The sequence below is a fragment of the Glycine soja genome, chromosome 1, assembly GCF_004193775.1.
Source record: "Glycine soja cultivar W05 chromosome 1, ASM419377v2, whole genome shotgun sequence".
In the NCBI taxonomy this organism is placed as follows: domain Eukaryota; kingdom Viridiplantae; phylum Streptophyta; class Magnoliopsida; order Fabales; family Fabaceae; genus Glycine; species Glycine soja.
The window spans coordinates 4,271,040-4,285,091 of NC_041002.1; the positions used below are offsets into that span (position 1 = coordinate 4,271,040).

The following is a 14,052-nucleotide window of genomic DNA, read 5'->3' on the forward strand; positions in this document are numbered from 1 at the left end:
AAAAAAAATTACTGACATTTTAGTCCAACAAAAAATTACTGACATTTAGGTCCAATAATGATAACTTATTGACATTTTAGTCAAATTTATTCAGTATGACCACATTGATAATCTATTTTGTGACAAATTCGTGTATATGTGTCACGTAGATTATTTTATTAACTATAACGGATGAAAGTTAACAATCAAAAAAATTTGTCGTACTTTTTATACTCTTGATGACTAAATTTTGAATTTTAATCTTTTAAAGATAAATTTATCAATAATTTATAAATTGAAGAATGAAAATAACTATTAATGCTAATATTAATCTTATCTTTTACGTAATAGAGTTTATCCAATCGTCCATTCACACTCCTACTTTACCAGCATTATAGTAATGAGTTCCTTTTTTGCCGACTATCTATGAGTTTGTCTTTTTGAGGTAAGTGTTGATCTAGACTAAAAAAATGTTGAACTTGATTTGTTGTTGAGGTTTAAAGGTTTTGATGAAGATAACTCGTATGAATGAATTCTATACCTGATTTGTTGGATCAAGTGGCCTCAGAATAATTAAGAAAGGGGGGTTGAATTAATTATTCCTAAACCTTTACTAATTAAAAATTTACTCTTCTAAGGCTTTTACTTATGTTGTTAAGAGAATAAGGAGTAGAAGAGAAACTTAACCAAAAGTAAAAGCAGAAATTAAAATGCACAGCGGAAAATAAAAGAGTAGGGAAGAAGGAGACAAACACACAAGAGTTTTTATACTGGTTCGGCAACAACCCGTGCCTACATCCAGTCCCCAAGCAGCCTGCGATCCTTGAGATTTCTTTTCAACCTTGTAAAAATCCTTTTACAAGCAAAGATCCACAAGGGATGTACCCTCCCTTGTTCTCTTTGAACCTAGTGGATGTATCCTCCACTAGAACTGATCTACAAAAGATGTACCCTCTCTTGTTCTCAGTCAACAACCCAAGTAGATGTACCCTCTACTTGTACCACAAAGGATGTATCCTCCAATGTGTTAAGACAAAGATCTCAGGCGGTTAAACCTTTGATACTTTGTGAATGGGGATACAAAAGAATTCTCAGGCGGTTAGTCCTTTGAAAACTTTTGTATAAGGGAAAGGGAAAAATCAAAAGAATTCTCAGACTGTGTCGTTTTGAATTCTTTGACAAGGAAGAAGGGAGACACAAAAGAATTCAGGCGGTTCCTTCGTTCTTTTGGAAAAGGAAGAAGAGAGACACAAAAAGAATTCAGACGGTTAGTCCTTGGTGAATTCTTTTTGGCAAAGGGAGAAGAGATGAAAAGAAAGAATAGCACAAGTTTTCAAGGTTTAGAAAAACCAGAAAACTTTGGAAAGCTTTTGGCACAAAGAAGAAGAAGAAGTTCAAAGAGATTCAAGGCTTGTAAAGGATTGTAATGAATTGATTGGATAGAAAGATTCTTTGAAAGATTGAATGAATAAATTGAATCCAAAACAAAGTCTTGCTTTTATAGACTCTTCATGTCTGGTCAAGAGGACCATTTTGAAGAGTTATAACTTTTAGAAAAACTTAAAACCAATTTGAAAAAGTCAAAACTCATTTGAAGAGTTACATCTTTTGATTTATTCAGAAACAATCACTGGTAATCGATTACCAAAACAGTGTAATCGTTTACACAAGCTTTTATGTGAAAGGATGTGACTCTTCACATTTGAATTTGAATTTCAACGTTCAAATGCACTGATAATCGATTACCAAAACATTGTAATCGATTACAGCTTTTTGAAATCAATAGGAACGTTGTAAATTCAGTTGAAAACTTTTTCAAATCCATTTTGCTACTGGTAATCGATTACAACAATCTGGTAATCGATTACTAGAGAGTAAACACTCTTTGGTAAACATGTTTTTGAGAAAAATCCATGTGCTACTCAGTTTTTGAAAAAACCTTTTCATTCTTATCTTGATTAAGCATTTTCTTGATTCTTGAATCTTGATCTCTTGAATCTTGATTCTTGATTCTTGAAATCAACTTTTCTCTTGAATCTTGAAGTGTTCTTGATTCTATCTTGAATATCTTGAACTCATTCTTTGATTGACCTTTGAGTTTTTTGTCATCATCTTTTGTTATCATCTTTGTTATCATCAAAACATCTTTGAATCAAATCAATCTTGATTCATCATGAAACTTTGCTTCTACATGATTAAGAATAATTATAAGGCTTTTAAATTTAATTGGGATTAGCTCATTAGGATGATTTATGAAACTAAAATTAAGCCAAATTTTTATAGTTAAAATCACTAAAGATAAAATATTTTAAATATACAAATAGTAAGAAATTTGAAGGATCTTCTACTAGTGTTTTGATTATTATAAGGAAAAACATTTGAGCAAACTTTCAGAATCTAACTCAAGAGTAAGAAAAGAGTAGCATCCAAGAATTGCACCCTCCACTTCATATTGGCCCAGAGCTCTATTTAGTCTTTCCTTGATTCCCTTGCCCTACCAATTTTTATTTTTATTTTTAATAAAAAAGCAGTGATGGTAAATATGTGTATGGTAATAATATTTTAATCCAAAATAATGCTCAACACCAACTGCAGTGAAACGACGTCGTTTCACAAGGAGACCCCCTGGCTATAAAAAGCTGACGAATTTGAAATGCAATGAAGAAAAACAGTGAACAGTGATGGAATTGCTCAAGCTTTCGAAGCTGAAGCTCCAACTACAAGCCCTCGTCGCCGAAGTTCGTGATCTCAGGGTAACAATCTCCGTCTCCAATACCAATCGCTAATTCGCCAAAGCCGTTTCCTCTTCCACTAACCTTCGCACTTTCAGGACAGGGAGCGCTCCGCCACCGAGCAGCACCACCTTCTAATCCAGGTTTTCGATTCCCTTCAATTAGGTCAAGTTTCTTCGTCGCGTAGCGTAGCGCTTTCTGTATTTTCACGCTGATTCGGTTTGCCACGTTTGAGAGCAGAAGCTGAAGCGGAACGAGGAAGAGTGCGGCAGAAAGATACAGGAATTGCAGGACGAGTTGGCTTCTGTAAAAGAGGAACGCCAGAAACTGGAGAGAAAGGTTTGGGGGAATTTAATGTTTGTGCAATTGTTGAAGTTTTTTTTTTTCTGCATAAAAAGATGGAAAAATTAATTGAATTGTGTTTGTAAATTGTAATGCAGGTGATTTATCTTGAGAACGATAATGTGCTGCTTGAGAACAAGCAGAAAGAGTTGAAGGGAACGCTGAATAATTTACTTCAGTCTAGGGAAAACTTTGTGAATGCTTACGAGGTTATTGTGTGTGATTGGTGCTTTTATTATCTGATATTTATGTTACCGCATAAACCGTGGTAACTTTCAAGTTAAGGGGTACTAGTGAGTAATGCAATATCTTCCCACAACATTTTGCTACTAATGCATAAAATTTCATGCAAACATTTTCCTACTGATGAAAGTAAGAGCCCCACCCCACCCCACCCCGTGCAGACATCTGTCAAAAAGAAAAGAAGAAACAAACAAACATACACACACTTGGTTAGCTTGAAAGGAAATTATGTTACTTGTTACCATAAGTAATTGTCTTGAGTGTGTTTGTTTGAATCTTCTGAAGGGGCCACAGCTGGAAGCTTTGGGCCGTTTATTTCATTGTCAGTTCTGTGCGTCTCCTAATATAGCTATTATTACTTGTTCCTAATCAACATGTTTGAGCATAACTGAAATACAACCAACACAATGAAGGCTCCTACTTTATCGGGGAACATAAATGTTGGAACTTGGAACTCTCCTAATTATGGACTGCAATTGATTGTTTATTTGGGTTTGAATAATGGGTTATACAGGAATCTACTTCTCAAATGAAACGTTCAATTGAAGCCAAAGATAGGATGCTCGGTGTACTTTCAGAGAAAATAAGCTCTTATGTAGCATTGTTTGATTCAATAGAGAAGGAGGCGTTTTCTATCAAGCAAATTGTGGATAAAGTCCAGAATGTTGTCAATGATAGAGAGGGCATTGGTAAGTAGTTTCCTAACTAGTACTGTCTCTAAAGTGTGCTCATTTGTGGATATCCATACAAACAATAGAAATTTAAGTGCTGATTCAATTATTTTTTATTTCCTTTGTTCAGTGGCCAGCTTGAGAAACAAAATGGATTGGGTCTCTGCATCTGAAAAAGAATTTGTTGGTAATCTAGAAATCCTGTTAACCTGTCCTACATTTTAAAACATGGTAATACTTAGTATGATATAAATAATAGCTGTATATATGCACTGTGTTACATACCGTCTAAGTTTTTTCAACTGAAAAATCCTTCCTTTTTGTTGCAGAAAATATCTCTGATCTAAGAAATAAACTGGAAAACAATGAGGCTGAATTAAGAAGAAAGGATAGAATCATCTCAGAACTTGAAGCAAAGCTGGATGTGGCAAAAGTTTGCAACCACAACCTAGCTAAAATGGAAGATATATCCATACCTGCATTGAATATTTATCTTTATCAAATACCATAAAGTTTATTTGCACTTTCATCTATGGATTCTTTTTTAATATTTTCTTAACCATCCTCACATTCAGAAAACTTTATCTGCAAAGGATGCAGAGATACAGAATTTAATTTCAGACAAAGAGGTTTAATATTTAATTTCTTCATTATATTATGACTTCTGATTGAAAGTCCTTATGATTTCTAATCATTTTTTTTAAAAAATAATCCAAAGGTTTTACATTATGAAGTTGGAAGCTTAAGACTTGTCTTACAGAGGATTCAGGATACTGTCACAAATATGAATGAAGAGGTAAATGGAATCCATCATTTTCTAGGTAGAATGATTTGATTTTTCAACACAATTTCTGACTTAAATCTAATGTGTGTATTTAGTCCTCTTTTTTAAACTATCTATATATTGTAAATTACAAAAGTATATGAGGACAATAAAAAATACTATTTTCCTGGCACTGAAACTCTGGAAGCACATTTTTCCAATTATAATATTTTCACCTTGCACTTTGTTGTAGAAAGACACAACTACACAAGTATGCTGGTTTCTGTTTCAATGAATAGTTGTAAAATTCTTCATCTGCTTCATAACTTAGGGTTGTCTGTATAGTCAGTTTCACAAATAATTCTTATTCCACTGTTTCTAGACAGCATCCAAGGAGCATATTCTATTTTATTTTTGTTTATATGATTATATCAGCACAATCTAATCTATGATGCTTATTTTTATTCCAGGACAAAAGGTTATTCTCATCAATTTTGCAACATAAAGAAGCAATTGTAACGGATATGGAGATTGTAGATAACGGGTAAGGTTAATTTATTTAATGGTACATCTGTTAACTCTTAGAAATTACTGTCTGAATTTATAGGCTTAATACAGGGAGAGAGAAAAAATCTCATGGAGATGGACATGTCTTTCCTAGACAGCTGGTTCATTGTTGGTCATTGTCCATTCTAGTTAGCATGTGAATTGTACCTGATAATGAATGAAGAGAAGATATTGGGCTTTCCTTCAGTTCTAGCCTTATAGATGAATAATTAAATTATTTCATTCTCATTAAAATATTCATCACTTACCTAGGATGGAAGATGTTGTTCAAAACAATGAAGAGAAGACTCAGGAACCTACTTGATTGCTCTCTTAAAGGCACAGGTTAATTCAGTCTTTCATTTGTTTGTAAACACTGTAGTCATATTGATTGGAACTGACTATATTCACAACAATCCATATTGTTTATAGCTTCATTTGTTTTTGACATGAGGAAGAGTAACTTTGAACCATGGTAATCAATAAAGAACACATTTTTCTTGAAGAAGAAATTTTTTTATACTTTCAAGTTTCATCTTAGACTTTATTGTGAGGAATTGGTTGATTAACCTGGTCCACAAATAGCCAAAGAAGCACCAAATTGCTGTTTTCACAATTGAACTTGAGAACGAAAAATTCTTAGTTTAAGATTTGTTGTGTATTCTTCAACATTTCAAATTTGAAGAGAGAAACTCATCAGTTTATTGTTGCAACTTGCAAAGAGAGTTCAGTTTCCTTGAGTTATTTCAAAAACCACAAAATATAAAATGAACATCATCCATGTGCTTAAGATATGTAGCCAAATGCAGAATTATCAAAAAAATCTAAGAGAGGTCATCATAAATAAATGAATAAAAGGCGAAGCTGCTGGCAAACTAGTGCAAAAGGTTCTCTCTTGAGTCTTTTTGAGTGAGAAGTTTGAGACTGGGTAATCAATACTGTGACTATAATCCATAGATCTTGTAATGGAGGAAAGGAAAGAAATAGAAAAAGTTCAATGACACAGTGATTAGAAGACCATCGAAATAGAACCTTCACATGAGGTTAGAAAGGTAATTAGCGACTTCATTATGTATGGGCAATATCTGACATAAATATTAAAATCTATAGGCACAAACTTTCAAAGGTTTGAAGTATTTTTCTGTTTTCTGCTCGATCTAATCACCCTCCTCCCTGTTTCTTCTAAGTTGGCTGTGGACATTTGATGTTTTGAAATGAAGCTTTAGTTTATTTCATGCTTGTTATTCTTCAGTAATTTATTTCAGTCAATGAGCACAATCACTACTTTGAAGGCAAGTGTGGTATGCATTTGTTTTATTGTGTAGTGGAAATGTTTTGGGCTGACGATGGATTGAGACCAAATGATCAACAGAATGGTTCACTACACAGCCATCTGCATCTCTGATAACTGGCGGACTGGTATGAGTTTCTTTCTGCTTGTACAGGGTGTGTGAATGCATAGAAAATTGAAAGATGTGCTCATAAATAATTTAAGTTTTTGAGCACTTCAAACTGTTTTTCAACCCCTTCCGCTAATGTCTGACCATATTCTTTAGTGTATGGGATAATTATGCAATAAGTGTTGGTGTTCAACAATGCAAATAGGTTACTTACCTGATCAAGATTTGTTTACTCAGACATCCTATTTTGATTTTTTTTTAACAGACATCCTATTTTGATTAAGTTGGATATTTAGCTCAAGTGGGCAGGAAGTATGAGATTGTACATGTAATGCCACTTGAAAGCATGGTTCGATTGTCAATTTTTTAAATTTTCTTACGATTGTTAAATTGAAGAGTAATATTCAATTATTCAATTTATTAGATCTTGAATTTTGATGAACTTTTTTTAAGCGATTCTTAGGAGAATGGATTCAGGAAAATCTATGAATATCTCAACTACAAGAAAATATTTCATGATATACAATTTGAGCCCTCAGCACTGATTAATGCACGATGTTCTATTGTTACTCTAGATGGTAAAGATGTTATTGATTGTAAATTAATATTGAGTTATTTACACAAAAGGATGGAAATAATAGTGGAAAACCGAACAATTAAACAATATTTGTCTTATGTTTCACGATGGGATTATTTAGCTACTTTCTATTCAAATAAAATAATTTCTAGGATTGGAATGTTGTGTAGTTGTATTTACGAATGCAGTAACCTAAACCAAATTCAATCTTTGATATTATCTGACTAACGTTTGGTACTTTCATTTGCCTTTTAGTAAGAATAAATATCTTATTTATTGGGTTAGTTTGTTTAAACTTATTTTTAAAATAAGTGTTTTTAAAAATAAAATAAATAATTTTATAATTTTATGATGTGTTTGTCTAAACTGTTTTTATTTAAAACAAGTAGTTTTCTATTTTTTCATGAAGGAAATCCTATTTACTTATTAAAAAAGTGCTTATATAAAAAGATTTTATTTTAAAGTTGTTTTTTTTTAAGTTTAAACAAATCCAACCATTAAACAAAGAAATAATTTAATGTATTTTACGTGTTTGAAATATTAAATTGTATTTTTTTCATTTAATGCTTATTTTAGTAAGAGAATTAATAGGATGATATGATAAGAAGATATATCATTACTTTTGTAATTGTCAGTTTGTCACCCTTTCACAAGTTCTAACGGGATGAAGGGTTGTCCAGCTTCTGAATTTTGTATTTATCATCCTTTTATTGTAGACAAACCATGGTTTGGTCCAATTGAAAAGTAACTTTCTTCACTTCTTTTGAAACTATGGATCAAGACCCACAAATACAATTGGTTTGCCTCAAATTCTTAAGCTTCGTATCAATTTATTGAATTGGGAATAAGATCTACTATTATAAAGTAAACTATTAGACCATATTTGAATGTGATGATTTGGTTATATCATTTTGTAAGGGTGGGAGTTTATTTTTCTTTTGTTTATTTGGTGTGGAAGGGTATGTTATGAACTCTTCTTTTGTACCTCATTTTTTACTAAACTTGATCACTACTTGTGTCAAGTTTGTTTTGCTAATGAAATGATTTAGCTTACCAAAAATAATAGACCATTTTTTTTAATGATAATTTGTGTATTTTGATGACAAATTTATGATTTTTCTTTATTTTGAATTAAAATTTAAACCGTATTTATAGGTTGTTCATTTGATGACTAGAACTAAATTAACTTATTTTTCATGGGATTAGTTTGAGAGAAGAAGGGTTATGAACTAACAGTGTAAAAAGTTATATACAATCATTCAATTACAATTTACCAAGTATGATAAATTTGTTGACTTTTAAAATAATTATTATAAAATAATTTAAATAGTGATTTGTGATTAAATGATGGTGTAAAATTGTTTTACATGACATTAAGCTTAGTTTGATTCGATTTCTTTTTTAAAAATCAAATCAAATAAAATCTAGCCAATTATTTCCAGCACCTTTAAATTGTTTCCTGCACCTAATCCGAAATGTAAAGACCTTTTTAGGAATGTAAAAATTTACATTCTAGAAAACCTTTCTGAAATATAATTTTGCATTCAGAAAACTTACAAGACGCATGAAGCAAAATTGAAGTGCACGAAGCAACTGCCTCAAATAAAAAATAACTTGAATTGATTAATTTTAATGAGTTTAGATTTTTTTTTCCCTCTAAATCCAAAGCCAAATCAATCTGATCCATATACACCTTACTTAGTGCACAGACTTTAGCGCTTTCATTGGTGGGCCATATTCTATAGGGTTGGGCCGTTGATCACGTTAGTAATAGTGTGTTTGAGAAGATATTTTAATTAATTTTTAATTTTTTTATTAGTTGAAAAATTTATTTGATAAATAATTTTTTTAATATTTTTTAGAAATTATTTGGAATAAAAATTTTAAAACTCTAATTTCTAATTTTTTATTTTTATTCTCTTTTTGTCTTTAGATATTTATTACATTTCTTTTTTAATCTTTTTTATTTAACGTAAAATTTTATTATTTTTACCTTTTTTACATATGATATAATTTTCTCATTTTTATCTTTTTATTATATACTGATAGTGATACATAATAATAAGTTTATGTAGGTTTTTTTTGGATATTTTATAAATAAAAAGTTACAAGTGTTTAAAATTAATTTAATACCAAAATTATAAATATTACAAATATATATTTTTATCAAGAAAATCAAATTAAATTTTGAATAAAAAGTATTGCATAAATATGTTTATTCATATAATTTTATATTTTTCAACTACTTTAACAGATAATTTTATCAAATACTTATAATTCAATAAGATAATTTTTTTAACTTTTAATTACTTTTCAATCATCAATTAATTTTTTAATTTTCACTTAACTTTTCAGATAATTTTATGAAGCAAAAACAAGAACTCCCTACCCTGTTTGCATGGGATAACAAGGGGTAAGTACAATACATAGGGTTAGCTCAATACATAGGCATTAGATTCTGAGGTACCAAGAAAAACGTAACCATGTTGCTACGATGCTGCTATTGCCAAAAACCACTCAAATTTGTAGGATTTCGAGTTTCGATGATCAATAATAATTCGTCAAATACAATTGTAACTTGTTTTTCTTTGTGAGGCCTTTTCTTTTAAGACAAACTGTTTTAATGCATGATGCCACCACTCATTTGTTCCTTTTTTTTTATTCTAATAATTATTTTTTCTTTTAATCAGTCCTCTGAAAACGGATGTTAAAGAGCATATTTTAACTGTGATAGTACTAGTATAAAATATATGGAGAAGATTTTGTCGGAAAAGATAAAACTTTAATAATTTTTATATCTCAAAGTTAATATCATATATTTCAATTATAACATGTTTGCCTTAATGAGAGTTTTTCTTTTAGGACAAACTGTGTAATAGAGCATGTTGCCATTTCATGCTAACATTTAAAGCGTTATTGTTATTAAACGCTCAAGACTAAAACATACTATTGTAAAAAGGAAATTAATAATTTCATACTAATTTAATAAATACATTTTTAATAAGTTTTTTTTTATCGATGGCATTAATCAGTCCTTAAGAATTTTATTTTATTTTAATTTCTCATAAGTATCTGCCTTCATAAATAATTATATTTGAAACACAATTGGATATTAAATGTAAATGTCTCTAGAAGTAGGAAATTGAATATTGATTTATCATATTATAGGAAATTAATTTTTTCTGCTAGACTGAATCCTAATAGTACTCCTTAATATGATATTGATAATATCACACACTAAAAGAGAAAAATGTAAAGCAAATATTAGAGATAGATATGTTTAAAATTGAGAAGACCATAAATTTTTTTGAAAAGAAGGATATGCGTGATTGTATTACAAAGGAATTTGACTTTGAAATTAAAAATATTAAAAATTACTCTAAATACGTTATTTAATAAAAAAATATATTAAAAATTAAATTGCTCTAATTTAAGAAAATGGGAGGACGACTTCGAGATTCGAGCTAAAATTGTTTCCACAAATCATGGAGTATTTTAATAATCTAACATTTGCCCCATATCTTACACCATCTATAAGACAATAACAATTTTGATATTTACGAAGGTAAAGTCAACAAAGGAGATAACTTCCGTGAAGAAAAAGTAACTAAAAAAAAAGTTATTACTACTAGTGAAGACGAACAGGTTATAGTTTGGTAAACTTTTACATCAAAAGTGCTAAGTAATACTATTCACTAATTGTTGCTCCAACTCCATGATCGATTTATGACATAGTTTGATGTTCCCACTTATGAGCATCATGATTTTATCTTATATTTGAGTTTGAAGAGAGTAAATAATTTAGAAATTATTAAAATGATAATTTTTTTCTTATAAATTAATCTCAATAAAGTATTCTATTTAAGGTTTTAGCCCTTCAATTTTTATTTTTTAAGTTTTAATCATTGTTAAATTCTTTTTTTTTTTTTAGTCCATATCATAAAGTAATAACGTTGATGGATAATGTAATAATGATATTAAAAGTTTATTATTTGTTACTTCATCAAGAAATATGAAAAGACAATTAGGTATTTTTTTATGTTTAGAATAGTTAATCATATCAAACTTGTTAGTGAATAATTAACAAAGCAATTTATAAAAATAATATACAAGTAATTATTTTATTAAGTAATAATATGATGTGATATATAATTATATCGATAATCTATTAACTTATTATATCAAAGATAATCATGTGTAGATTTTTTTTGTAAATTATATTTTTAAATTTTTATTTATTCATAACAGTTGATAAATACTAAATTAATTAATGATAGATTAAAAATATAGTTTATAAGAAAAAGATAATATAACTATTATGTTAACTTCCTTGAAGATATGATAAAATAATTATACATTATTATTTAATAATAAAGAATAAATCAAACATTTTAAATTGTGTATGACTAAAATAAAATACATTTTAAAACAATAATAAAAGGATAGGGTATTTTATAAGTATTAAATTGTTATTTGAGCCTAATTTGTTTTGGTATAGAAAATGTGATAATTATTTGACAATACAAGAACTGTTTTACTTGCACACATTAAAATTCAAATGTTTGATGCCTCATCATTCTATTCTAACTTTATTCAAAGCACGAGAGACGAGACGACGGTACGTGCATACATCGAGTCAAACCAATTAATGCACTGAATAATTAAATGGTACTCCTACATATATTTAAGAGCCACTTTGGTAATGGTGAGCAGAAACTAATGATGGGAGGTTGCCAAAGGAAGTATGGAGTTGTAATTTGCAATGCATTAATAGTAACAATAAATGACCCTAAAAAATACAAAAACCAATAAATGAACGGAGGATTCGGATCTTCGTAAAGAAAATCATAAATTTTCATTTACTTCTTGAATATGTAAATGGGTTATAATAAAATAATAAAATTTTAATTTACTTCTTGAATATATAAATGGGTGATAATAAAAGAATTTTATCCACAGTCGTCCTCTCCCAACTCAACTTTGTGTTAGCTACCTCATCTTTATCTCCACGATGCACTCGTTTCTCACTAATAACGAAAAGACACTAGTTTTACTTTTATGCTTCACTCTCAAGTGTTTGTTTTTGTTTAGAATAAATTTAGTTTAAAAATATTTAGAGAATGTTTGAAGGAGAGAATTTAAAATTTTGAGAACTTTTAAATTTTAAGAATTTTAAATTTTTTAATTGAATTTTTTTTACTTTTAAAATTTTGTGTTTGGGCAAAAAAAAAATTATGAAGATGAAAGAAAATAAATGTAAAGAGAAGAGAATATATGATTAGTGTGCTTTCAAAGAGAAAAATACTGATGTGGCATGGAAAGGAGTCGTAGGGAACTGGAACACAATGATTACACCGCCACATCTGATCACAACATTGAGTCAATGGCGCAAGGCATGACCCAGACCCTTCATCTCGGCGAACACCTCTGTCGCGTGATGGATAGCGACGGCTGCTCCCCTGATTGGCGGGTGGAGTTCTACGTGTCTCCCTACGCCCACACCTGATTGATGCTCCACGAATTCGATATTTCTTGAAGAAAAAGATCATCAGAAAAAGAGTCACGAGTTCGAAAATGAGATTTCGAGAACTTTCAGATGGAAGAGAAAAAGAAGGTTATAAAGAAAATACACAAATATTTTAAAAGATTCTTCTATCAATAAGAGAATTTCAATTTCTCATATTTTAGAAGGAAATTGAAATTCTATATTTTTAGTTATTTAAAATTCTGTTTTAAAATTCTAAAAATTTAAATTCTAAAGAAAACATCCAAATAATGAATTTTAGATTATAAAATTTTAAATTCTTTGATAAATTATTTTTCTCAATTAAAATTCTCTATCCAAACATATTCTTAGGGGTTTATGTTTTGGTTTAGTAGAGACTTTGTGTTAATTTGCACTACAATGTAAATGATTATTTTTATTAAAAATTTAATTATTCCAGTATATATTAAAATAGAAAGTACTTAATACTTATTTTAAGTAATTAATATGTTTAGTATTTCTTAATTTGTATACCTAATACCAAATTGGTAAAAAAATAATTAAAAGAGAAGTATTTTATTCCCCGTTTACCCCAAAAGAAAAATATTCTCATTCCCAACTAACATTTGCCTTTGAATAAGGAGAAGAATCATCAGTGAGCAAATGCACCTGGTTACCTGATAAGCATATTATTACCATTTCAACACGCTTTAATTTGCGATAAAAAGGAAGAATAAATTCCGTATTTTTTATATTAATTATATAATCAATGTCTTTCTAGATACTACTAGTAATTAGTAAGACTTTTTTTTTTTAATTTTAATACAAGACCCTTATTTAAGACTTTGTACAAAGAACCTTAACTTGGATCCACACTTATGAATCAACTTGTTGGTTGAGACGTTAAATGACCTAAAAAAGCATACTTCAAGACAAGCATGTCCTGCAAGTGTTACCATAATCCTTAATTCCTTAGACGGAAAGAAAAAAAAAAAAAGAATCTAGTATATCATATAATCCTCTTGGGTAACCACGGAACATCGTATCATATTTTAATGAAAAAATTTTAGATGCAATTTTTTTATTATAAAGATTTAAATGCAATTAATTACCCATATGCTGTTAGTACTGCTGTTCGGTTAGAATTAAAATTAATTTCACCTAAGTAATTGTATAATAAAAATAATTTTGCATTAAAAATAAGTATAAATAAACTACAATTTTGATTAAAAAACAACAAAAACACATCCTAGTAATTAAGTAACTTCATTTAAGTTTTATCCTATTTTAATTAATTAAGGGAGAAGGACGATA

The 14,052-nt window shown here is 29.3% G+C and overlaps 1 protein-coding gene across 2 annotated transcripts; it reads left to right on the forward strand.

The window, feature by feature from the left end:
• The first annotated feature begins 2,589 nt into the window (after nt 1-2,589).
• Nucleotides 2,590-7,099, forward strand: LOC114410575 (myosin-11-like). 2 transcript variants are annotated; one of them, XM_028374547.1, is made up of 11 exons: nt 2,590-2,732; nt 2,810-2,854; nt 2,952-3,050; nt 3,152-3,262; nt 3,811-3,985; nt 4,098-4,154; nt 4,297-4,596; nt 4,686-4,763; nt 5,201-5,274; nt 5,550-5,621; nt 6,602-7,099. In XM_028374547.1, exons 1-7 carry the CDS (start codon nt 2,661-2,663, stop codon nt 4,476-4,478), a joined length of 741 nt encoding a protein of 246 aa, XP_028230348.1. In that variant the 5' UTR covers nt 2,590-2,660; the 3' UTR covers nt 4,479-4,596; nt 4,686-4,763; nt 5,201-5,274; nt 5,550-5,621; nt 6,602-7,099. The 2 variants fall into 2 exon arrangements, with proteins under 2 accessions (XP_028230348.1, XP_028230350.1); XM_028374549.1 differs by lacking the exons at nt 4,686-4,763; nt 5,201-5,274; nt 5,550-5,621; nt 6,602-7,099 and having other exon boundaries at nt 4,098-4,198; nt 4,297-4,412.
• Nucleotides 7,100-14,052: the final 6,953 nt, after the last annotated feature.

What these genes read in the sequence shown, in the direction of transcription:
- LOC114410575 (XM_028374547.1), top strand. Translation starts at nt 2,661, where the DNA reads ATGGAATTGCTCAAGCTTTCGAAGCTGAAGCTCCAACTACAAGCCCTC. An exon ending in GCCAGAAACTGGAGAGAAAG is followed by an intron (nt 3,051 to 3,151) that starts GTTTGGGGGAAT and finishes ATTGTAATGCAG; the next exon opens with GTGATTTATCTTGAGAACGA. An exon ending in CAATGATAGAGAGGGCATTG is followed by an intron (nt 3,986 to 4,097) that starts GTAAGTAGTTTC and finishes TCCTTTGTTCAG; the next exon opens with TGGCCAGCTTGAGAAACAAA.